The following is a 25,192-nucleotide window of genomic DNA, read 5'->3' on the forward strand; positions in this document are numbered from 1 at the left end:
ATAATAATTTGCACCTCGGCTAAGAAGGAACCTGGATCATTTTCATTGCTCCTTGCAAGCGAAGTGTTAGTTTCGTCTTGAGTTATTTGCACAAGGCTATTGGCTGGGCCAATCAGAAGCCGGCCACAGCTGTTTTCACGGTAGTGTGTTAAACTGTATTTATCAGAGGTCCGGCGCTGGCGGAAGCATCAGCGGAAGCGTTCAGCCTCCTCGTGTGAAGACCGGCGAGGTAAAGACCATCGACTTTTCCTGCGCGACTTTAACCGAGCAACGACACCGAGTGACACACTTGAGTATCTTTTCTTTTTTCCCCCTTCCCTTACACACTCTCCGTTTCTATCCTCTTTCCTGCCACCTCTATCATGTGTTTCCAAACCATTCCGGTTCTCTCTCAACCACGCTCTAACGTCCCACGCAGACGGCAACGTAACCCTGCTAACCTGAGCCTTATCTCTACCTCCTTCACTACACCTCTTTCCTTCTCTGTGGGTCTCTGGAATTGTCAGTCAGCTGTCAACAAAGCTGACTTCATTTCTGCTTTTTCTTTAAAATCCACGCTCAGCATCTTGGGCTTGACTGAGACCTGGATTCGTCCAGAAGACTCAGCAACCCCAGCTGCTCTCTCTACTAATCTCTCTTTCTCTCACACCCCACGGCAAGTTGGCTGGGGTGGAGGCACTGGTCTGCTCATTTCTAACAATTGGAAATTCTCAACCCGCTCTTCCCTATGCAATTACAACTCATTTGAATCTCATGCCATTACTGTATCAGCTCCGATAAAACTCCAGATTGTGGTCATTTACCGTCCCCCTGGCCAAATTCTAGCCACCTTCCTAGAGGAGCTGGACGGGCTGCTGTCCTCTTTCGTGGAGGATGGCACTCCACTCCTAGTCTTTGGTGATTTCAACATTCACCTAGACAAGCCTTATGCGACAGACTTCCATTCACTCCTAGCTTCATTTGATCTCAAACGCCTTACCACTACTAGCACGCACAAATCAGGCAACCAACTTGACTTAATTTACACACGCAATTGTACTGCAGATAACATTCTGGTACAACCGCTACATACTTGGACCATTTCTTCATTACATTTACATTACACTTTGCTTCTCCTGTGCCACCAACCCCCTACCAGTTACTTTTAGACGAAACCTGCGCTCCCTTTCTCCTTCCCATCTCTCCTCTGTAGTATCCTCCTCTTCCTTCACCCACCCATTTCTCATCTCTGGATGTAAACGCAGCTACTGAGACTTTATGCTCTACCTTAACCTCTTGTCTAGACGACATTTGTCCTCTCTCCTCTAGGCCAGCACGGGCTGCTCCTTCCAACCCCTGGTTATCCGAGGTTCTTCGTGAACATCGGACTACACTCAAGCGGCAGAGAGAAAATGGCGCAAATCTAACGATCTGTCGGACCTCAGTAGGTACCAGTCTATGCTCACATCCTTCTCTGCTAAAGTCCACACTGCCAAATCCTCACATTTCCGCAACAAGATCGACAGCGCTCCAGACATGCGTAATCTCTTCAGAACATTTAATTCCTCCTCTGTCCCCTCCACCTCCTCCCACCACCTCTATTACAGCTGATGACTTTGCCACTTTCTTTACAGACAAAACTAGATCAATCAGTGGTCAGTTTTCACCTCCACGCACACAGGACACTCACCCTACCACATCCACTGCAAAAACTCCCATCTTTTCTTTCTGTCCCTCACTGAAGCTGAAGTATCCAAGCTTCTCCTCTCCAACCATCCTACAACATGTCCTCTTGACCCAATCCCCTCACACCTTCTCCAAGCAATCTCACCCACACTCTTACCTGCACTCACACACATCATCAACACATCCCTACTCACAGGCAACTTCCCCATTGCGTTCAAGCAGGCTCGGGTAACCCCACTGCTCAAAAAACCTACATTAAACACTTCTCTTATAGAAAACTACAGACCTGTCTCTCTCCTTCCGTTCATAGCGAAAACACTTGAACGAGTTGTCTTCAACCAAGTCTCACTGTTTCTTTCACAGAACGACAAACTGGATGCTAAACAGTCAGGTTTCAGGAGGGCCATTCAACTGAGACTGCGCTTCTCTCGGTCACTGAAGCCCTGCAGTGCAAAAGCCCATTCCAAATCATCAGTCCTCATTCTGCTGGACCTATCTGCCGCTTTTGACACTGTCAATCATCAGATACTCCTGTCCACCCTCTCATCACTGGGCATCACTGGCATTCCACTTCGCTGGTTTGAATCCTATCTCACTGGTAGGTCTTTCAGGGTGGCCTGGGGAGGTGAGGTATCCAAAGCACATCAACTGGTCACTGGGGTTCCTCAGGGATCAGTTCTTGAACCTCCTCTTCTCCACATACACTACATCACTGGGTCCCATCATACAGGCACATGGATTCTCATACCATTGCTACGCTGATGACACACAGCTCTACCTCTCTTTTCAACCAGATGATCCAACGGTAGCTGCAAGGATCTCAGGTTGCCTGGCGGACATCTCGGCATGGATGAAAGAACATCACCTGCAGCTCAACCTGGCAAAGACTGAGCTTCTTGTCCTCCCTGCCACTCCGACTCTACAGCATGACTTCACGATCCAGTTAGGTTCATCAACAATAACCCCATCAACTTCGGTCAGAAATCTTGGTGTAATCTTTGATGATCAGCTGACCTTCAAAGACCACATTACAAAAACTGCTCGATCTTGCAGGTTTGCACTATATAACATCAGAAAGATCAGGCCCTTTCTGACAGAGCATGCTGCACAACTTCTTGTCCAGGCCCTTGTCATTTCTAGGCTGGACTATTGCAATGCTCTTCTGGCTGGACTTCCGTCTAACACAGTCAAACCTCTACAAATGATTCAGAATGCAGCGGCACGACTGGTCTTCAACGAGCCCAGAAAAGCCCATGTTACACCTCTCTTTATCTCCCTGCACTGGCTACCAGTCACAGCTCGCATCAAGTTCAAGACACTGATGGTTGCATATAGAACAACCACTGGCTCAGCACCCGTTTACTTGCACTCTCTATTAACAAACTACATCCCCTCCAGAAATCTGAGATCTGCTAGTGAGCGACGCCTCGTGGTACCATCACAGAGAGGCGCAAAATCACTCTCTAGAACATTCTCGTTCACCATTCCTGGCTGGTGGAACGATCTTCCCACCCCTATCCGGAATGCTGGATCCCTGTCAATCTTCAAGCAACAACTGAAAACTCATCTCTTTCGACAGCACTTGATTTCATCCTAAACTTAAAAAAAAAAAAAAAAAAAATTTATCTTTACTTATTCCTTCCTTTGGTAGTTTGTATTTATTTGAACAATGCCTGAGACTTGGTGTTGCAAGCACTTCGTATGTCTGATTGCCTCTTCAAGATTAATCGCTTTATGTATTCCCCAATTGTAAGTCGCTTTGGATAAAAGCATCTGCAAAATGACTAAATGTAAATGTAAAATACAATTGGTTGTTGCCTATATTTATTTTTATTTATTTATTATTTAAGTTCCATTTTCTGTTTACTTTTATTTTTGGACTGATAATAAAGTCAAATAATAATGTGTCAGAGAGTCAGTGGTAATATCATTGTGTTCCTATTAGTCAATGTTAGAGGAGCTCAGCTTAGCCTGACAGTTAGCCTTCTCCGGACCAGGTTAGTTTCCCAGCATAAGTGGCCACAGTGACTGAGCTTGAGCTTCTGTAAATTTGCTTTATGAAACCAAATAAACTGACAATTAGTCAAGGTGTACTCACACTAGGCACGGTTGTTTTCAACTGAGCCCGAGCATGATTGTCCCTGAGATTGCTGCTGTCAATGCTATTCTTTATTATTATTTTTTTTAAACAATAACTACATCACTTTGTCTTGTCGTTAAATTAGTGCCTATTTATATATAGGCATTTGAAGCATATTGTATGTATTTTAAATAAGCATGTTTTTAACCGAAATTACAGAATCATCATTCGTCAGCAAGCATATCTAGTGCAGTGAATGCTTATGGTTATCAACCAATGGAATATTACATTTTATTCTTTCCGACAACAAATCACTTGAATACAACAAGCTCGTAATTGTGACTTTATAAGTGGGAAATAGGAAAGTTTCTGATAGCACGTGAAGACATTTACATTTAGTTATTTAGCAGACGCTTTTTTCCAAAGCGACTTACAAATGAGGACAATGGAAGCAATCAAAATCAACAAAAGAGCAATGATATGCAAGTGCTATAACAAGTCTCAGTTAGGGTAACGCAGTATATGTAGCAAGGTTTTTTTATTATATAATAAATAAAAAGAAAACAGATAGATGTCAGGGAACACAGACAGATGTTAGGTAATAGAAACCCTCAACTGGTGTATTTATTGACAGTCAAGTTCAACAAGATGATATGGACGTTAGGAGACAGACGAGACTCTGGATGGAATGATAACTGGATTACCAGACTGAAGATCACACACACAGCACGGAGAGGTAAGTATTGGGATCCAGGAGCGGGGGAAACAGGTGAGTGACGGAGAATGTTCTAGAAGATCGTTGGAGACGAAGTACAATCCTTGGAAGAAGAAGATTCACACTTTGTGAGCAGAATAATGTTAGCATCTGTGATCCACGAGGGAGACCAGACAATGAGTGAGTGCTGGGTGCGTGCTTATATGTGTGTTCTGATGATTACGTGACAGGTGTGGCTGATTAGTATTCGGGTGATTGGGAGCGTTGAGTGGTAGTGGAGCCTGGTGTAACCGTGACATAACCCCCTCCTCCACGGCCAGATCCTGAGGGCGTTGAATGTGGCGCCTAGGTGGACGACCTCGGCCTCGTGGTGCTGGGCATTGCGGGTGCGTTGAGTGGAATTTTGTGAGAAGGTTAGGATCCAAGATGTCATCCCTGGTGACCCAAGACCTCTCTTCTGGGCCGTAGCCCTCCCAGTCTACTAAGTATTCTAGTCGCCCACCTCGACGCCTAGAATTCAGGATCTCCTTGACAGAGTAAACGGTTCCATCCTCCAGCATTATGGGAAGAGGGGGTTCGGCTACTGGTCCAGGCTCTGTGAAAACAGGAGAAACAGGTGAATGATATGGTTTTAAGAGTGATACGTGGAATGTGGGATGAATTCTATATTGTGCAAGAAGTTGTAATTGGTAGGTGACTGGGTTGACCTGACGGACGATAAGGAATGGGCCAATGAACCTGGGACTCAGCTTTTTGCAGGGTAACCGGAGCCATATGTCCCGTGTGGAGAGCCATACCTTCTGACCTGGTTGGTAGGTAGGTGTTGAAGTCCTCCGTAAGTCAGCGTGGTGTTTCTGTCGACGGAAGGCTCTCTGCAGGTGTTGGTGAGCTGAGTCCCAGACCCTCTCGCTGTCCTGGAACCAATGCGTGACAGATGGTACTTCCGATGGTTCCCCAGACCAAGGGAATAGAGGTGGATGGTAGCCCAGTACGCACTGGAAGGGTGTCAGATCAGTGGATGGTTGTCGTAGGGAGTTTTGTGCGTACTCGGCCCACACAAGGAATTGGTGGTTCCAGGAGTTCTGGTGGTTGTGGCAGAAGGTACGGAGGTAACGGCCGATTTCCTGGATCTTTCTCTCCGTTTGGCCATTGCTCTGAGGGTAGTACCCAGATGACAGGTTCACAGTCACATCTAGGAGGGAGAAGAATGCCCGCCAGACTCGGGAGATGAATTGGGGGCCTCTATCAGACACAATGTCCTCAGGGAGCCCGAAGTTGCGAAATACATGATTGAAGAGTTGTTCAGCCGTCTCCATGGCGGTAGGTAAACCCTTGAGGGGAATAAGTTTACAGGCTTTAGAGAATCGGTCAACTGCCACTAGTATGCATGTGTTACCATCTGATGGAGGTAGATCTGTCACGAAGTCCACTCCTAGATGTGACCAGGGGCGTCGAGGAACGGGAAGAGGTAGCAGCTTTCCAGATGGTAGATTTCACGGTGTCTTTGACATAGCACATTCCTTGCACCCTCTCACATACCTTCTGATGTCTTCAGCCATCCCGGGCCACCAGAAGCGATCTTTAAGCAGCGAGAGGGTTTGATTGGCCTCACGGTGACCAGTGCCCAGAGATGTATGAGAGTCATGGATTAACTGATTGCGTTGAGAAGTGGGAACATAGGTGCGGTCCGGAGGACACCCCGGCGGAGTAGGTTCGGAGGCACTGGCATTTGCTATTCCTTCGTCCAGGGACCACTGAATGGGACTTACAATGAGTTCCGGTTTTAAGATTATCTCAGGGTATTCAGGAGGTTCTTCGGGAGCATGAAGGCAGGAGAGTGCATCCGCTTTGGAGTTCTTGGTCCCTGGACGGTAGGTGATGGTAAAATCAAAGCGAGTAAAGAAGAGAGCCCATCTGGCCTGTCGGGGATTCAGGCGTTTGGCGTCCCTGAGGTATTCGAGGTTACGATGGTCAGTGAGAACCTCAAAGGGATGTAGGGCCCCTTCAAGCCAGTGTCTTCATTCCTCCAGAGCAAGCTTGATAGCAAGGAGCTCCCTCTTGCCGATATCATAGTTCTGCTCCGCCGGGGATAACTTTTTGGAGAAGGCGGCACATGGATGGAGTTTGGGAGGAGTCCCCTGCTGCTGGGATAACACGGCCCCTACTCCTGATGTGGAAGCGTCTACTTCCACGACGAAGGGCTTCTCTGGGTTGGGGTGAATCAGGAGAGGGGCTGAAGGCCTGTTGGAGTACCTTCATGGCTTTGTCGGCCTCGTGAGTTCAGGATAGAGACTTGGGTCTGTTCTTGAGAAGGTTGGTAAGTGGAGAGGTGATTGAGCTGTAGTTCTGGATGAATCGTCTGTAGAAATTGGAGAAACCTAGGAATCTTTGGAGTTCTTTGATCATTGTGGGAATGGGCCAGGTCTCGATGGCTTCCAACTTCCTCTCATCCATCTTAATTCCTTTGGGACTGATGTCATAACCGAGGAACTGGAGCGAAGTTTGATGAAAAGTACACTTCTCAGCTTTGAGGAAGAGATGGTGTTCGCGGAGCCGCTATAAGACCTCAACGTGGTGGCGATGGTCGGCCTCGTTCCAGGAGTATATTAGGATGTCATCTATATAGACCAGGACGAAACGGTGGAGATAATCCCGGAACACCTCATTCATGTAACCTTGGAATACGGAGGGGGCGTTGACGAGTCCATATGGCATCACGAGTGGCCAGTAGGGGTGACAAAATCAGTCTTCCACTCGTCCCCCTCATGTATTCGAATGAGGTTGTATGCACTTCTGAGGTCAAGCTTGATAAAGATCCAGGCTCTGCAAAGTTATTCCAAGGCTGCTGGAACGAGAGGACGGGGATAACGGAACTTGACTGTGATACGATTTAATGCTCTGTAATCAATGCAGGGTCGCAAGCCACCATCCTTTTTACCCACAAAGAAGAAGCTGGATGCAGCAGGGGAAGTAGATGGACGGATGTAGCCCTGTTGAATTGCCTCTTCAATATACTCCTCCGTGGCCTTCTGCTCGGGGCTGGAGAGAGGATAGATTTTACCTCTGGGCACTGGTTGGTCAGGTAAGATGTTAATGGCGCAGTCCCATGGTCGGTGAGGTGGTAAACGGGTGGCTCGTTTCCGGCAGAACACGTCGCTGAAGTGGGAATATTCTGAGGGGATCATCACAGAGTTTTTCTGTAGGACTTTCAATGGACGTGGAGTTGAGAGAAATAACAGGTGATGGTGACATAGGATGTGGTAGCAATGGAAAGCATCCGGGAAAGCAACTCTTACCCCACTTCAGGATGTCACCGGTGTTCCATGAGATGACAGGTGCATGGGAAACGAGCCACGGGCGCCCTAGTACAACCCCAGCGGTGGAGTTTTCCAGAACCAGTAGATGGATTTCTTCGGTATGCAATTGTCCAACTTGAAGTTTAATGGGTCCGACCAAGTAACGGACCTTTCCTTGGCCGAGGGGACTGCTAGTTATAGACTGGAGTTTGTACTGAATGGCATTCACCTTTTTCTTGAGTAGGAGTTGGTTGCAGAGCTTTTCAGAGATGAAGTTGCCAGCTGACCCGGAGTCGAGGAGGGCATATGCTGTAACTGAGTTACTGGGAACAGTGAGTTGAACCATAATGATGAGTGGTTTTGTATTTAGGGAGGAATATGAAACCGTACTCACCAAAGGTCTTGGAGGACGGATGGGACATGTTTGAAGACTATGTCCATTCTGGCCACAATACAAGCACAAGCCCTGGGTCAGCCGATGTTGACGTTCAGCTGCTGAAAGACGAGTATGGTCCACTTGCATAGGTTCGGGTTTAGGTTCTGGAAAGCTGGGGGACCCTGGCTGGAGGTGATGGAGAGGAAATTTTTGGCACAAATCACGCCCCATATATCCCTGGATATGATTAGACACTCTAATGGCAAGTTGAATGAACTGTTCGAGCCCCATAGAGTCGTCGTATGCAGCGAGATGCAGCCTTAATAAAGGTTCCAAACCTTGCCAAAAGGTCGTCAGCAGGGAACGCTCATTCCATCCGCTTGCTGCTACGAGAGTTCGAAATCGAAGCATCTAATCTTGAATCGAGCCCTTGCCTTGCTGCAGGTGATAGAGCTGTTTGCTGATGGTTGAGTCTCCAGCCGGTCGTCCAAACACCTCACGGAAGTGGGTCATAAATGAACTGAGCGATCGAGTTGCGGGACCGTCTTGACGCCATAATGACTCTGCCCACTGGAGCGCTCGACCTGATAACAGAGTGAGAATATATGAGATTTTAGCTCTTTCGGTGGGGAAGCGATGAGGCTGCATCTCGAGGGCGAGCGAACATTGTAGGAGGAATCCATTGCATTCCTGCTTCAAGCCATAGTAGGGCGCCAGGTTGACCATGGGACTGACGGTGTAGATTGGTGAAGAAACTGACTTTGCAGGAGAACTGGGAAGAGGTGCTGGTGTGGGATTTTCAGGTGTGGGATTAGCAGGTGCACTGAGGACTTTGCGGAGTGAATCCACTAACTCCTGGAACGGATTGACACCCGTGGGGTTCATGTTGATGTGGTCTGGTCTTCTGCCAGGGAACACAGACTCAGACAGATGTTAGGTAAAAAAAAGGCTGATTAGTATTCGGGTGATTGGGAGGGTTGAGTGGTGGTGGAGCCTGGTGTAACCGTGACAATAGAATAGAAAAGAATAGAGCAAGCTAATGTTAGAGGCCTTTTTTGTTTTTGTTAATTGTATAATAAATAAAAAGAAACAGATAGAATACAAAAAGATTAGAAAAGTAGTATTTTATTATTTTTTTTTTTTTTAAGAGAACAAGCAGTAAATGAATAGAGTGCAAGTCTAAAGTTTTTTTCTGAAGTTTTTTTTTTTTTAGAATAGAGAGTGCTAGAGTTAGAGGGTCAAATAAAGATGGAAGGGCTGTGTTTATAGCCGATTCTTGAAGATGGCTAAGGACAGCAAGAGAAGACAGCAGAGAAGCGCTCTCTCTCAGCACAGTGGAGTACATTGCTTTGTTAACTTTATGGTTTATTATTTTGAGTCATTTTGGACGCGGTGACACACGGCCCTCTCACAATATATTGCAGATCTATCACTTTTGCCGCTCAGAAATGTTCACGCAATCATGCTGCACGGATCAGAAGCATGTATTAGTGCTCACACTACATGCATACTGTGCCTGAGCCCAACTGAACCGTACTCTGGGCCACCTCTTCCAACCGAGTCAGGGACAGCTAAATGAACCGCGCCCAAGCGTGACACGGAGCGCTCACACTAGTTAAATGAACCAGGCTTTGGGGCGCTTGGGCATGGTTCAAAATGCCTAGTGTGAGTACACCCTCAGACTAGCTGAAATAAGCCTGGCTTATTTGGTCAATTTGTTTTATGAAACAGCCGCCAGATTTGTTTCTATGGTTCCTTATGTTTTGCAGCTGTAACTCATTCATTACTCTCCTTATTTATACTCCCTGCTCTGTCAGGGCCGGTTATTCGTTATGTTTTCGTTATCAGTGTGTGTGCTATGTTTGCTCCTGCTCTTCTCCTGTGTGTATCCCTTCTGGATTTATTTTCATTGTGCGCTTTATATAGTACAGCACATTACAAATATCTTACTGTCAGCCTTTTTCTGTAAACTCTTTGTCAAAACACAGTTATGATTTCTCTATAATTTCTTAAGTAAATGTTATAATAAATGATTGTGTTTGTTTCTCTGTTTGCATGTGTCAGAGTTTCCTGTTAAACTGTGAGATTCTCCTGTCATCATTCTCCTGTAATCACTTTTGATTACTGTACTTGGAGGATTTGTACTTTATTCAATCACGATTTAAATTGACTACTTGTACTTTTACTTTATTTCATCTTTAAAAGTATATTACATTTTTATTTTATCTTATGCACATTAAATATGGTAAACGGAAGTTCAAACGGGCATACCTGCTGTGAGAACCTATGAAACATTTCTACTTCACTTATAACTTGTTTCATCAGGTAAATGTCTGGCTTCAAAAGTTTATCATCAAATCTGAGGAAGCATATTGAGGTAGCAAAGTTGCATTTCATAAGGTTTATTCATTATTTTTCTGTTTTGATAGAGCCATTCGTTGTGTAATATATTGGCTGAATAAAAATTGCAAATAAAATCAGTGATGAGAATTAAAATACAGTTAATATTTTTGTGGGAATGATTGCTTTTTTTTAATTAAATGTTACAAATCTCCAAAAAAGTGTTTAAATGAACATTGTGTGTTAAATTAATTGTAATTTATGTTTAGTGATGTTCTCACCAGGTAGTGGATAAGTTGTATAATACGTCATTATATGACACATTGAGTATCAATTAGGACTGTCAGTGAATATTTTTTTCAATCTAAATAATTACATGATTTGCCCATTAATTAATCTAATTAGTCACAAATAATTATATCAATATTTACTGGGGGAAAAAAAACTCCAAATAAACCATTAAAAGATTATTATCATTTTAGACTGTGATGTTAAATAGACAAGTGGCCTTTTAAAACGTTAATGTTATATGTTTTAATTCTACAGTATGACTCTCCTCATTTATTCAACACATTCTTGTATTCTGTCTGGAATATGTTTCTGGCCTCTGCATCACATCTTGTTCAAGGGGATATTTCACCCAAAAATTTAAATTCTATCATCATTTACTCACCTTCATGTCATCCCAGATGTTTATGACTTTCTTTCTTCAGATGAACACAAGCAAAGATGTTTAGCCCATATAATGCAAGGGGAGAGGATCGCTTCAGAAACCACACAAAGTGAACTCGACGGTCAAGTTTAAAATATTAGTATTAGTATTAGTATTTTTCTTACACATGACTATCATTTCACTTAAGAAGACACTGATTCATCAACAGAGGTTTTATGAGATTCTGTCATATTCACTTTGTGTAGTTTTCGAAGTGTCATTTTCGGACGTCTGTAATGTCTGTTTAGGGTTTTGTTTCACGTTCTTGTTTTCATGTCTTTTATTTTGTAATTTGATTCATGCTGTTAGTGTCATGCTTCCCTTGCCCTCATGTATTTCTGCCTTGTGTATGGGTCATTTTGTGATTGGTTGTTATAGTCATGTGTCATGTTCCTCATTAGTTATTGTCCTGTCATGTGGTTTTCAGTTCTGTTTGCTCATTGGTTGGTTCTTATCATGTGACACTTGGTGTTTGCTATAAGTAGCCCTCATGTTGCCATTGTCTCTCGTCATGTATTGATGTTGTAACCTGCTGTCGGTGAGTCTGTTTATGCCAAGTCAAGTTTGTTCGATTCAAGTCTGTTCATGCCAAGTCAAGTCAAGCCTGCTCTGTCACAGTCAAGTGGTCTATCCATGTCTCTGCTCCACCATGGATTCCTGCTCTGCTGGCACCAACCTGCCTTCCTGCTCTGCCTGCTCCGCCATGGCTCCATGCTCCTCTGGATCTGATCCATAGCCCACGTCCTCCATTGTCCCACTGTCTGCCACTGCTCCATGGCCATTGCTCCACAGTTCAGGTCTGCCTCTGCTCCACAGTCTAGACCTGCCCTTACTTCAGGGTCCAGGTCCACCACTGCTCATGAACCATCGAGAGTCCAGTGGAAAAACAGTCACACAGCCTCACAGCTGCCACCACATCGGTCATGGGATTGTGCTGTAGATCTCATTCCAGGTGAGCCAGTGCCCCGTGGAAAGATTTACCCCTTTTCACTTACTGAACAGAAGCATGGAAGAGTACATAGGAGAGGCTTTACAACAAGACTACATCCGCCCTTCTACGTCCCCTGCTGCTTCGAGTTTTTTCTTTGTGGCCAAGAAGGACGGAGGCTTGTGGCCTTGCATAGATTACCGGGCTCTTAACAAGATAACTCTTAACAAGTCAAATTCCTCTATCCTCTTCCCCTCGTCCCAGCGGCTTTGGAACATCTCTGCGGAGCCACCGTCATTACTAAGTTGGACCTCCGCAGTGCCTACAACCTCATCCGGATACGTGAGGGGGACGAGTGGAAGACAGCCTTCGTGACTCCCACTGGCCATTATGAATATTTGGTTATGCCGTACGGACTAGTCAACGCCCCCTCCGTATTCCAGGATTTCATGCATGAGGTACTCTGGGAGTTTCTCCATCGATTTGTCCTCGTCTATATTGATGATATCCTCATCTACTCCCGGAGTATGGCCGAATATCGCCACCATGTTGCGGAGGTCCTGAAGCGGCTGAGGGAATTCAATTTATTCCTCAAAGCAGAGAAAAGTTCATTCCACCAACCCTCAGTACAGTTCCTTGGATACATCATTGACAACGGTGGCATCTGGATGGACAAGGGGAAGGTGGCAGCCATCAAGAACTGGCCACTACCCACCACCACCACCAAAGAACTCCAACGCTTCCTAGGATTCTCCAATTTCTATAGACGGTTCATCTACAATTACAGTACCATTACCAGTCCACTTACAAACCTGCTGAAAAACAAGCCCAAGTCTCTGTCCTGGTCACCAGTTGCTGACGAAGCTTTTACATCTTTAACCCTCTGGGGTCAACAAACGCGTATACGCGTTTTGAGGCAGATTTTCCTGATAAGGCCGAAATGAGCTTGAATTACTCTGCCATTTTTGATCGTACAGATAAAAGCAATACACCATTCGAATCTGTAAGGGGTCTACTTTTATTTGTATACACTCTTAATAACAACTAAACTTTGTGCTTTTGAAGAATAAAGAAAACAAACAGGGTGCGCTTTCTGTCTTCTCCGTCTCCGCGAACTGCTTTTTGAAACACGTCACTAAAATTAACTGTAACTCAGCAAATACTTCACACAGAGACATGAGAAATATATCTATAGAAAGCTTGACATGTCTACTGTTAAATGAAGCAAGTCTTACAGAAAACAAATATTCTGTGATAAAGTAATCCGTATGAAACCAAGGACATGTCCAGTTTTTCCGTCTGGTCTCATTATCTTTAATTAGGTCACGCCCACGCGCTGCTCGCGCTATTGTTATTACAAACCTCCACGCGAGCCACGCGGCATGTAAACGCCCACACCACCGTAAACAAAGCAGCAACGGGTTCATCTCGGATTCTTTTCAGTTTTGGAAGAACACGCTGAGAGGAAAAAGCCTTGTATTTACCTCAGAAACGTGCTGAGAGGAAAAAGTCTTGTTTACTTCACAAACAGAGCGCGAGCGCAGCTGGAGCCACGGAGGAGGAGATACTTTATACCGAGTAAGTAATGTTTCTTATTGGCATTCGATAATGTGTTGTTGTGACAAAGTTGAACGCATTTATAACTCCAGAATAAAATGTGTGAAATCGAGTGCAACATTTTGAAATATGATCGGCAGCCTTTCATTGCATTTAAATGTTGCAGGATATTTATGTTCTATAAACAATGATATAAAAGTAATGTCTAAGAAAGTTTAGACCAATCTTTACTGTGAAGTAGCCTACTCTGTTTGCAAATACCTGCTCAAACATGTTTATAATAAGCTTAACAATAATAATTTAGTTTCTCAGTTATAAGATGTTGTTTTTGTATTGTATGATAATACATGTGTGCATCTATGTTATAAAATCACGTGGGCAATATTGGTGATTGCTAATGTAATAATATAGTTGCTCCTGATAAGACTATCAATATGCTCACTAGTTTATTTATTCATTTTAGTGTGTGTGTGGGGGGGGGTGCTTTATTTATTTTGAATAGTAATATGTAGGCCTATATATTATAATAAATATAATGTACTGTTTTTGCTGTACTTTGGATCAAATAAATAAGCTGAAGACACTGTTTTCTCATGCAGTTTCTGCTGTCTCCTGTTTTCCTGGGTTCCATTTTCCTGCCACTGTTTTGGATATTTTGGATATTGCACCCACGATGTCTTGACTCTTCTTTTGTTTATTTGTTTGTTTGTTCCTAATAAACTGTTTAACTGCACTCGCAAGTGAATCTCAAGTTATTTTATGTGATAGTTATATGTATACACATTTCCTTTTTCCTCACATTCTTTCTTGTAACTTTTCCCTCTCAGTCACATACCTGACTGAATGGCTCATTATGGAGCTCATTATGCGGGCCTTTGTCTTCTCAGGTGTGAGTCATGCCCTCTCGCATAGAGCCTTTCCACTCAAAAAGTGACATAGAAAATTTAAATCAATATATTGTTTTCTCTGAATGAGTGAGTTAGATTATTTTTAGGTAATTTTGAAGCAAATATTCTAGGCTACAAGATCCAGTTCTCAAAAGTCTTGTGAACAAATGTTCTGTATGTGTTTTATGGTCTTATTTCAGTTAGTTTAAAATTTTAGTTTTTTTCAAACCACGCATACACGTTGTTTTCTCAAAAACACAATCATGTACGTACATGCTGCTCACATATTATTGTAGCCCAGTTTGTGCTGAATACAGTGTTTTTGGACTTTAGCCATCAAAATGTTTATAAGCAACTGAAAAAAGCACAAATGCCAGGGTATGTCAAAACTTCTCTGGGGCCCCAAAACACCCTCAGACCCCAGAGGGTTAAAGAGGGTTTTTACCAGCGCACCGATCCTCATTCACCCTGACCCCGACAAGCCCAAACATTCTTCATTTATGTGTTTTATGGCATTTTTTTCAGTGACTTAATTTTACTTTTTCACTTACCACACATAAACGTTGTTTTCTCAAAAGTACAAAATTGTACACACATGCTGATTACATTGTATTCAGCACAAAGTGTGCTACAATAATGTGTAATTAGACTTTAGTTATAAATATGTTTATAAGAAACTGAAAAAAGCACAAATGTCAGGGCATGTCAAAACTTCTCCAGGGCTCCTTAAGTGTGTTCTCCTTGTTCTATTTTATCCTTTAATATTACTTTAATCTATTTTAATTTACTTTTCTTTGTTATGCCTCCCACAAATCCTCTAGATTAGAAAGGAGAGTGTAACATGTTCTATAAACCCTCTGGGGTCGACAAACGCGTATACGCGTTTTGAGGCAGATTTTCTTGATAAGGCCGAAATGAGTTTGAATTACTCTGCCATTTTTGATCGTACAGATAAGAGCAATACACCATTCGAATCTGTAATGGGTCTACTTTTATTTGTATACACTCATAATAACAACTAAACTTTGTGCTTTTGAAAAATAAAGAAAACAAACAGGGTGCGCTCTCTGTCTTCTCCGTCTCCGCGAACTGCTTTTAGAAACGCGTCACTAAAATGAACTGTAACTCAGCAAATACTTCACACAGAGACTTGAGAAATATATCTATAGAAAGCTTGAAGTGTCTACTTTGAAATGAAGCAAGTCTTATCGAAAACAAACATTCTCTGATGGAGTAATCAGTATGAAACCAACACGATGTTCATTCTGTCCCGTCTGACTCATTATCGCTAATGCGACCCCGCCCCCGCGCGCCTTGCGCTGTTCATATATAAATAGCCGCGTGGTGCATTCGCGCGTGCAAACGCTCAACAACACAAACAAAGAGCTGAGATCCTGGTAGCGGCTACTGTTTGTTTCTGGAAGACGCGCTGAGTAAAGGCAGGATTTCCCTCGAAAGAAGAACACGATTTCATCCAGCAGAGGAGATGAGTAAGTAATGTTTCTTTTTTGCATTAGTTACCGTTTTATTGTGACATAAACTTGAACAGATTTACTAACAGTTCATGGGTTTTTCCCAAACGACAACATGATGAATGCTACGCGTCTAAGAATGTTTAGACCATGTTTATTATTAATACTCTGTTCACAAATAGATTTTAATAGCGTGCTAAACAATAATAATTAGTTTCTCAGATATAAAATATAATTTTTATAGTACAAAGTACATCATTTTATTGTACAAAGCTTGCTTGAGTCTGTGGCTACAGAATCATATCATAGACTACTATAAAATCATACATACTAGACTGTATGACTACAAAATCATAGTTAGGTTTTTCCCAAACTATAATTCCTGACTACAGTGTTTGAAATAGTGTAAAACATTTTTAATATGATAGGCAATTCATTGTATTTAAGTTTCTTACGGCGCGATGATGTTTTCATGCTCTATATAAAACAATAAAAGTAATATGAGTGTACACTGTAACATGATGAATGCTACGAGTCTAAGTATGTTTAGTACATGTTTATTATTAATAGCCTACTCTGTTCAGAAATAGATTTTAATAATGTGCTAAACAATAATAATTAGTTTCTCAGATATAAGCTTTCTTTCTCTTTTTTTATGATAGTACAAAGCATGTGTGAGTCTATGGCTACAAAACATATATATATATATATACAGATGTTCCTGATATTAACATGCTCACAAATGTTTTTTTGTTTGTATTTTGAATCAGATACCAGCACCAGATGAATCCTGATGTCTCTTCAAACTGTTTTCCTCTGAGAGCGCTGTACCAACATCAGATGTTCAACTACACTGATATTCTATGTTAAAACAAGCTCATTTTCTACTGATTGTTTTTTTTTTTCTTCTTGAATCCATGGAAAGAAGTAGAAACACTTAAATAACACACGTAAATATCAGGTATGATTTACTTGTTGAACAGAATCTGTTGCAGGAATGACTCGGTTCACATCTCTGTGGTTAGATCAGTGTGCACAATAATGTGTCTTTGACCTTCATTATGTAAGTTTTGATTATACTGTGTTGTAAATAAAATACAAATAATTTAAAAAACCCTTTTTTTCAATCTCCTCACATTCTCTCTTACCTGCCTCACAGTCACACTGATGGGCCATTAGGGGCCGTTAGAGGAGGGCCCTTTGTCTCTCAGGTGAGACTCACTTAATATTCATGGTCATTGCCACTCCCTCGCATAGACCCTCGATCACAAAACATGTCTTGAAAATTTTAAATCAATATATTGTTTTCCGTGAATGAGTAAGCAGAATGATTTTCACATAATTCTGAAGTAAATATTCTAGGCTACAAGACTGATTACTCAAAAGTCTTATTCAGGACTATTTAGTGTGGGTTGTATGGCCTTATTTCAGCTACATTTTTTTCCCCAAAACTTACTAACCATGCATAATATTTTTTTTCTAAAAACTGCAAACATGTACATCCATCTTGGTCACATATTATTGTAGCACAGTTTGTGCTGAATACAAAAAAAATTACATGTTGGTCAATAGTATCTTTTAACCCTTTAAAACCGGCTGTGTCGGCGCCGACACATCAGACCAAGCTGTATTCATGTTACCATAACTCTTCTACCGTTTGGACTATCAAAATAATTCAAATTGCTCCTGATAGCAGACAACATGCGCTTTTCGGCAATATATGGCTTATTACGGTAATTTATTGCGCTCCGTGAACAAATGACGGCAGATTTCCGGGAGAGCGGGAAGGGAGAATTTGAATGGAGAGATAGGGAGCGCAGAGTTTGTTATTGCATAAAATAATAAACAAAATGAACAAAAACATGGTCAAGGAGGAGTAAACTGCATAAGAGTCGATTAGGATGATTTTTGATGAGACTTTGGGAGCAGGCTGAGTGAGACTTTTTCACATGTGGTATGTGCGTCACTAAATGAGTCCGCCCATGTAAATGAATGGGTGCACGCATGTACATGCATGTGTAAATGTGTGCGTGTATGAACAAAAAAGCCTCCTGAATGAAAACTGTGCAACCCAGTGTCCCAAAAATACTTGTATATATGTATTATAGTTGAATTTTGAAGTAAGAAGTGTTGGATTATTTCGATCATGATTTTTCTCTTTTTTTTCTAAATAATAATAAAAAATAAATTCCGTTTTTTTTATTTTTGTCTATTTAAATTCTGTTTACAAACTCAAAACACAAGATTAATGGTCAAAAACTGTACTTTTTGGAAAGCCATTTGTTTTCTGAAAAAAATGACACCTTGCACTTGATAATAGCACATTCTTTTAGAATTTTACAGTCAAATAAACAAAATGTGTGAAAATGACCTATTTTACCCTTAGGTTTTAAAGGGTTAAGTAGCTGAAATAAGCACAAATATCAGGGCATGTCAAAACATCTCAAGGGCCCCAAAATGACCTCGGACCCCAGAGGGTTAACCATGTCCCACCTCAATAGCAGCAAAAGTGTTTTGAAATACAATATGACCACAATAAGTACATCTTGTCATGTGTAATTATTTTTTTGATGTACACAAGTACATAATAGTTAAGGCCACCTAATATAAAGTGTGACCAAACGTTGTACTGCAACATTACCTAATTAAAACCAAGCATTTCATTGATTGAAGTGTTAGATTGGTTTTGTGTGGTTTAAGAATGTTTGATCAGTTTCTTTGTAAAGTGAACTCAACAAGACATTCGGTTACAGAACTAAAGCTAAATAATCTGTTACAGTTGTTATTTACAGTTGAAGTGAATGACACGCAGAGGCATATGAAGTGGTGCTTTCCTGAAACACATATTATACACCCGACGCAATGTGATGCCAGGCACCACACAAGTGTTTTTTGCTAGTTTCAGCCCGACACAGTTATCATTTTCACGTCCAGCACAGCGTTGTTTAAATTACAAATGCACTGTTCGCCCATGGGTGCGAGAGAGACTCAACAGTGAGAGAGACAAAAAAACTTCTGTTTTTAATTTGTTGCTTTGTACTGTTTCACAGTTTTAATTGTACATTTCTTTGTCAATGCAAATGTAAAAATGTAACAATAATAAGACTAAAGTTCTGTTCTCCTCAATTTACTCCGAATCAAATTTTTAACCCATATATATAATTATTATTTACACAAGGAATGCAACATGCTCACATTAGAACTTATGCCAACGACATGGCCTGTGCCCAATTTATTAATAATAATAAAAAAAGGACGGCTGACAAAATTGCTTCAGTCCACTATCTATCATTTATGATTGATGGTGATACGATTGCCATCAATGTCAAGATTCTCAGTTGGTTGCACCGGCACAAACACAGACAAAGTTAGTTGCACCGGTGTGACCAGTGGGAGTAATGAGTCTGAAGCAGTGGTGTTAAACTCAGTTCCTGGAGGGCCACAGCCCTGCAGAGATTAGATTCAACCATAATTAAACCTGATCCAGCTAATAAAGTCCTTCAGGCTTATGCTAGGTACACACTAAAATATTTTTTAAATCTTATAAGATCTTCAAAATGTGAGAGACCACAAACAAGAGTGAAAAAAATCCTAGATTTAATAGTTTTGCTCCTATAGTGTGTATACTGCCCTCCAGGAACTGAGTTTGATGCCCCTGGTCTAGAGCCCTGTTTATGCTTGAAATATCATACTCAACATACTTGAGTTTGTCCAGTGCGCAGTTTGGATCCTCCAGTTTTTTAGAGAGTAGCTTGACTCCTGAATCTCCTGGGTGATTGTAGCTCAGATCCAACTCTCTCAGGTGTGAGGGGTTTGAACTCAGAGCTGCAGACACATAACCACAGCCTTCCTCTGTCACCATACATCCAGACAATCTACAAACACAATAGTCCACATGACATTAGTTTGACAATCAGACAATCAAATGTCTTGTAGATCCACGAAAAGGCACATGGCAATTCTGCTGTTTCTTTTCAGTTATCATAAATATTCTTATTTGTCTCAATGTCATGCAAGGCTTCTTCTGAGGTCACTGTTATAACCCCTTTTTTTTGTTTTGTTTTTTTCCCCCCTTAAAAAATTCTCAACTCAACTTTATTTATATAGCACCAATAAAAACAACGATAGTTGACCAAGGTGCTGTACAGTCAATAAAAAAAAAAAATCAACAACATTAATACTCAAAGCAACATAGATTACAACACAGAACAAAGCTGACACCACACATTTAACTACAATTAAAGGCTAACGAGAAAAGATGGGTTTTGAGTTTGGCTGTAAACTCATTCAATGTAGAGGCAGTTCTAATAAAATCCGGTAAGCTGTTCCAGAGTTTAGGGGCAGCAACAGCTAAGGCTCGGTCGCCTCTTGATTTCAATTTAGCCCTGGGAACATTTAAAAGTCTCTGGTTGGAAGACCTAAGAGACCTTCCAGGATTGTGAGTAGATAAGTCCGATAGATAACAGGACTTTAAAGTCAATTCTATATCGAATTGGGAGCCAATGCATAGATATTAAAACTGGGGTAATGTGCTCTCGTTTTCGCACACCAGTAAGGAGCCTAGCAACAGCATTTTGTACCATTTGGAGTCAATTAAGTGATGCTTGGTTAATACCCATATAAAGGGAGTTACAATAATGGAGCCTCGATGAAATAAAAGCATTAATAACCCTTTCAAAATCTTTCAAAGAAAGAAATGGTTTCACTTTAGCTAAAAGTCTGAGATGGAAAAAACTGTTTTGACTATTGGGTCCACATATAGGTGGCCTTAACTACGATGTACTATCAAAAATAAGTACAATGTACTTATTGTGTTCCTGTATTACAAAACACTTTTGCTGCTATTGAGGTGGGATACGGGTAAGGTTAGGGACAGGTTTGGTGGTATGGGTAGGTTTAAGGGTGGGTTAACTAAAATGAACTGTGTCAGTGAATACTCATATATAAAACCAACACGATGTTCAATCTTTCCGTCTGACTCATCTAATGTGGTGACTGCTACTGTTGTTTCTGGAAGAAGACACGCTGAGTAAAGGCAGGATTTCCTCGAAAGAAGAACATGATTTCATCCAGTAGAGAGCAATCTGATGAGTAAGCAATGTTTCTTTTTGCATTAGTTACCGTTTTATTGTGACATAAACAGTTAGTTGGGTTTTCCCAACGACAACATGATGAATGCTACGTCTAAGAATGTTTAGACCATGTTTATTATTAATACTCTGTTCACAATATATTTTAATAGCGTGCTAAACAATAATAATTAGTTTCTCAGATATAAAATATCATTTTTATAGTACAAAGTACATCCTTTTATTGTACAAAGCATGCTTGAGTCTGTGGCTACAATCATATCATAGACTACTATAAAATCATACATACTAGACTATGACTACAAAATCATAGTTGGGTTTTTCCCAAACTATAATTCCTGACTACAGTGTTTGAAATAGTGTAAAACATTTTGAATATGATAAACAATTCATGTATTTAAATTTCTTACCGATGATGTTTTCATGCTCTATATAAAACAATAAAAGTAATCACTGTGATGAATGCTACGAGTCTAAGTATGTTTAGTACATGTTTATTATTAATAGCCTACTCTGTTCAGAAATAGATTTTAATAACGTGCTAAACAATAATAATTAGTTTCTCAGATATAAGATTTCTTTCTCTTTTTATGATAGTACAAAGCATGTGTGAGTCTATGGCTACAAAACCATATATATATATATATATATATATATATATACAGATGTTCCTGATATTAACATGCTCACAAATGTTTTTTGTTTGTATTTTATTGAATCAGATACCAGCACCAGATGTATCCTGATGTCTCTTCAAACTGTTTTCCTCTGAGAGCGCTGCACCAACATCAGATGTTCAACTACACTGATATTCTATGTTAAAACAAGCTCCTTTTCTACTGATTATGTGTTTTTCTTCTTGAATCCATGGAAAGAAGTAGAAACATAACACACGTAAATATCAGGTATGATTTACTTGTTTCACTTGTTGAACAGAATCTGTTGCAGGAATGACTCAAAGTCTGTTCACATCTCTGTGGTTAGATCAGTGTGCACAATAATGTGTCTTTGACCTTCATTATGTATGTTTTGATTATACTGTGTTGTAAATAAAATACAAATAATTTAAAAAACCCTTTTTTTCAATCTCCTCACATTCCCTCTTGCCTGCCTCAGAGTCACAGTCACACTGATGGGCCATTAGGGGAGGGCCCTTTGTCTCTCAGGTGAGACTCACTTAATATTCATGGCCATTGCCACTCCCTCGCATATAGACCCTCGACCACAAAACATGTCTTGAAAATTTTAAATCAATATATTGTTTTCTGTGAATGAGTAAGCAGAATGATTTTCACATCATTTTAAAGTAAATATTCTAGCCTACAAGACTGATTACTCAAAAGTCTTATTCAGAACTATTTAGTGTGGGTTTTATGGCCTTATTTCAGCTACCTTTTATTTCCCAAAACTTACTAACCACGCATAATATTTTTTTTTCTAAAAAATGCAAACATGTACATCCATCTTGGTCACATATTATTGTAGCACAGTTTGTGCTGAATACAAAAAAAAAATTACATGTTGGTCAATAGTATGTTTTAAGTAGCTGAAATAAGCACAAATATCAGGGCATGTCAAAACACCTCAAGGGCCCCAAAATGACCTCAGACCCCAGAGGGTTAACAAAGTTATCCATGGCTCTAATTTTAGTCAAATGATGTTAACAGGAGTGTTTCATGTCTGTATGTATTTGGTTTTGTTCAAATGTGGGCCATCCTTTAAATTCAGTGTTGTCTTGTCTAGAGGGAGATGGTGATACTATGTATTGTCTGTTTGTTTGTGAGTTTAGACTAGAGCAATGCAATTGAGTTACTCAAACTGTGTGTGAATGATTTTGTTAACATTTGATTGTCATATTTTTGTCATCAAAAGGATGTCTGAACATGTGTTGACTTTAATATTATCAGCTTTTGATGGACAGGTTAAAAAAAATCTGTCATAATCTATTATTGTCATTTACATTTTGTATTTTAATTATAATAACATTTAAGCTTTTATTTTTGTTCACGTTTTCATTTTAATAATGAACAGCGAAAATATTTTATGCATTTATTTCTTTATGAAGAGAACAGAAGTGTCAGTGACAGCAGGACACTTAAAACAACAAAAATGCTGGCTGATAAAAAATAAATAAAATAAATAAAAGATTTCTGTTTTAATAGATTCTTATTTTTATGAACCAATATATTTCTTAACTAATCGATGCTGTTTTCATTTGATGAAGCACAGTAACGTTCAATCAGTTGTTACTTTTGATGTGAGCAGTCTCAGTTTCAAATTTGTATTTTATTGAGGAAAAAGTTATTTACAGAATCTGTGAGATTTGTTTACCTCACAAACAGAAGACAGCTGGAGCCGGCAGGAAGAGATCTTCATACCTAAGTAATGTTTCTTATTGGCATAATGTGTTGTTGTGACAAAGTTATAGCATTTACTATGAACTTGTCCCAAACTATAACTGCAGAATATGTGTGAAATCAGTGAGGTGAGGATAGTTATATGTTCTATAAACAATGATATAAAAGTAATGTCTAAGAAAGTTTGAATATCTTTACTGTGAAGTAGCCTACTCTGTTTGCAAATACCTGCTCAAACATGTTTATAATAAACAACAATAATAATTTGTTTCTGTTATAAAATGTTGTTGTATGATATTACATGCAAGCATGTGTGCATCTATGTTATAAAATCCTCAATATTGGTGATTGCTAATGTAATAATATAGTTGCTCTGATAAGTCTATCAACATGCTCACTAATTGTTATTAATTTTAGTGGGGTGCTTTATTTATTTTGAATAGTAACAATATGTAGGCCTATATATTATAATACAAATAATGTACTGTTGCTGTACTTTGGATCAAAAGAAATGCAGCTTGTGAGCTGAAGACACTTCTTATAAAAAAATATATAAAATATTACAAATCTTACTGTTAAATAATTTGACTGGTACTGTGTGTGTCACCATGTTTGCTTTGTCTTTGTCCGTTCATTGTGTTGCTCACGTCTGTTGTGTTTTCTCATGCAGTTTCTGCATTTGGATATTGCACCCACAATGTATTGACTCTTCTGTTGTTTATTTGTTTGTTTGTTCTAATAAACTGTTTAACTCAGTGAATCTCAAGTTATTTTATGTATATATGTATACACATTTCTTTTTCCTCACATTATTTCTTGTAATCTTCCTCTCAGTCACACACCTGACTCAATGGCTCATTATGGAGCTCTTTATGCCTTTGTCTTGTGTGAGTCGTCTTGCATAGAGCCTTTACTCAAAAAGTGACTTAGAAAATTTAAATCAATATATTTTTTCTCTGAATGAGTGAGTTAGATTATTTTCAGATCATTTTGAAGCAAATATTATAGGCTACAAGATCCAGTTCTCAAAAGTCTTGTGAACAAATGTTCTGTATGTGTTTATGGCCTTATTTCAGTTACTTTAAAATTTTGGTTTTTTGTCTAAGACATAAACGTTGTTTTCTCAAAAACACAATCATGTGCATATGCTCACATATTGTGTAGCCCAGTTTGCTGAATACAGTGTTTTTGGACTTTAGCCATCAAAAATGTTTATAAGCAACTGAAAAAGCACAAATGTCAGGGCATGTCAAAACTTCTCTGGGGAAAACCCTCAGACCCCAGAGGGTTAAATCTATTCCAATGTAACAGTATACAAACTGAAGAAGTTATATACATTGTGAACATTTATGGTGAAAATGATGACATCAGATGAACTTGTGATATACAAATTGTGCAAGAGGTTCCTGTCAGTTCCTGTTCTCTGTAAGTCAAATGCAGATGACATCTCACCTTTGTTTATCTCTTGGTTCAACTTTCAGTTAGGCTGATGGATTAGAATGGTTAAATTTTCATTGAATACTTAATTTGCATGCTTTGTTTATATCATGCTGTTTCCATTAAGCACTGTAAATTATATAACACAATGTATCACTTTAGTTAACTTGGATGACTGCAGCAGACAGATGTTCTTAGTCTCCTGGTCTCTGCTTGATGAAAAAAAGTTTAACAGATGGTTGTCATGGACTTTTTTGTTGATGTGATTTTGCTAATGCTT

General features: G+C 40.2%; 1 protein-coding gene across 5 annotated transcripts in view; it reads right to left on the reverse strand.

Moving 5' to 3' along the window:
* LOC131539043 (NACHT, LRR and PYD domains-containing protein 3-like) overlaps positions 1 to 25,192 on the reverse strand; it is a 176,297-nt gene that overhangs the window by 28,737 nt on the left and 122,368 nt on the right. For 4 of the 5 annotated variants that reach the window (XR_009270765.1, XR_009270764.1, XR_009270763.1 and 1 more), the window contains one exon: positions 19,730 to 19,903. Coding sequence is in view for 2 of the 5 variants with exons in the window: in XM_058773327.1 (XP_058629310.1) it covers positions 19,730 to 19,903 (174 nt within the window). In the remaining 3 variants the exon portion in view is untranslated. Of the gene's footprint in view, positions 1 to 19,637; positions 19,904 to 25,192 lie in introns of those variants that run through there. The other variant, XM_058773328.1, reaches the window with a different exon arrangement.

This window comes from Onychostoma macrolepis, chromosome 04 (genome assembly GCF_012432095.1).
Source record: "Onychostoma macrolepis isolate SWU-2019 chromosome 04, ASM1243209v1, whole genome shotgun sequence".
In the NCBI taxonomy this organism is placed as follows: Eukaryota; Metazoa; Chordata; class Actinopteri; order Cypriniformes; family Cyprinidae; genus Onychostoma; species Onychostoma macrolepis.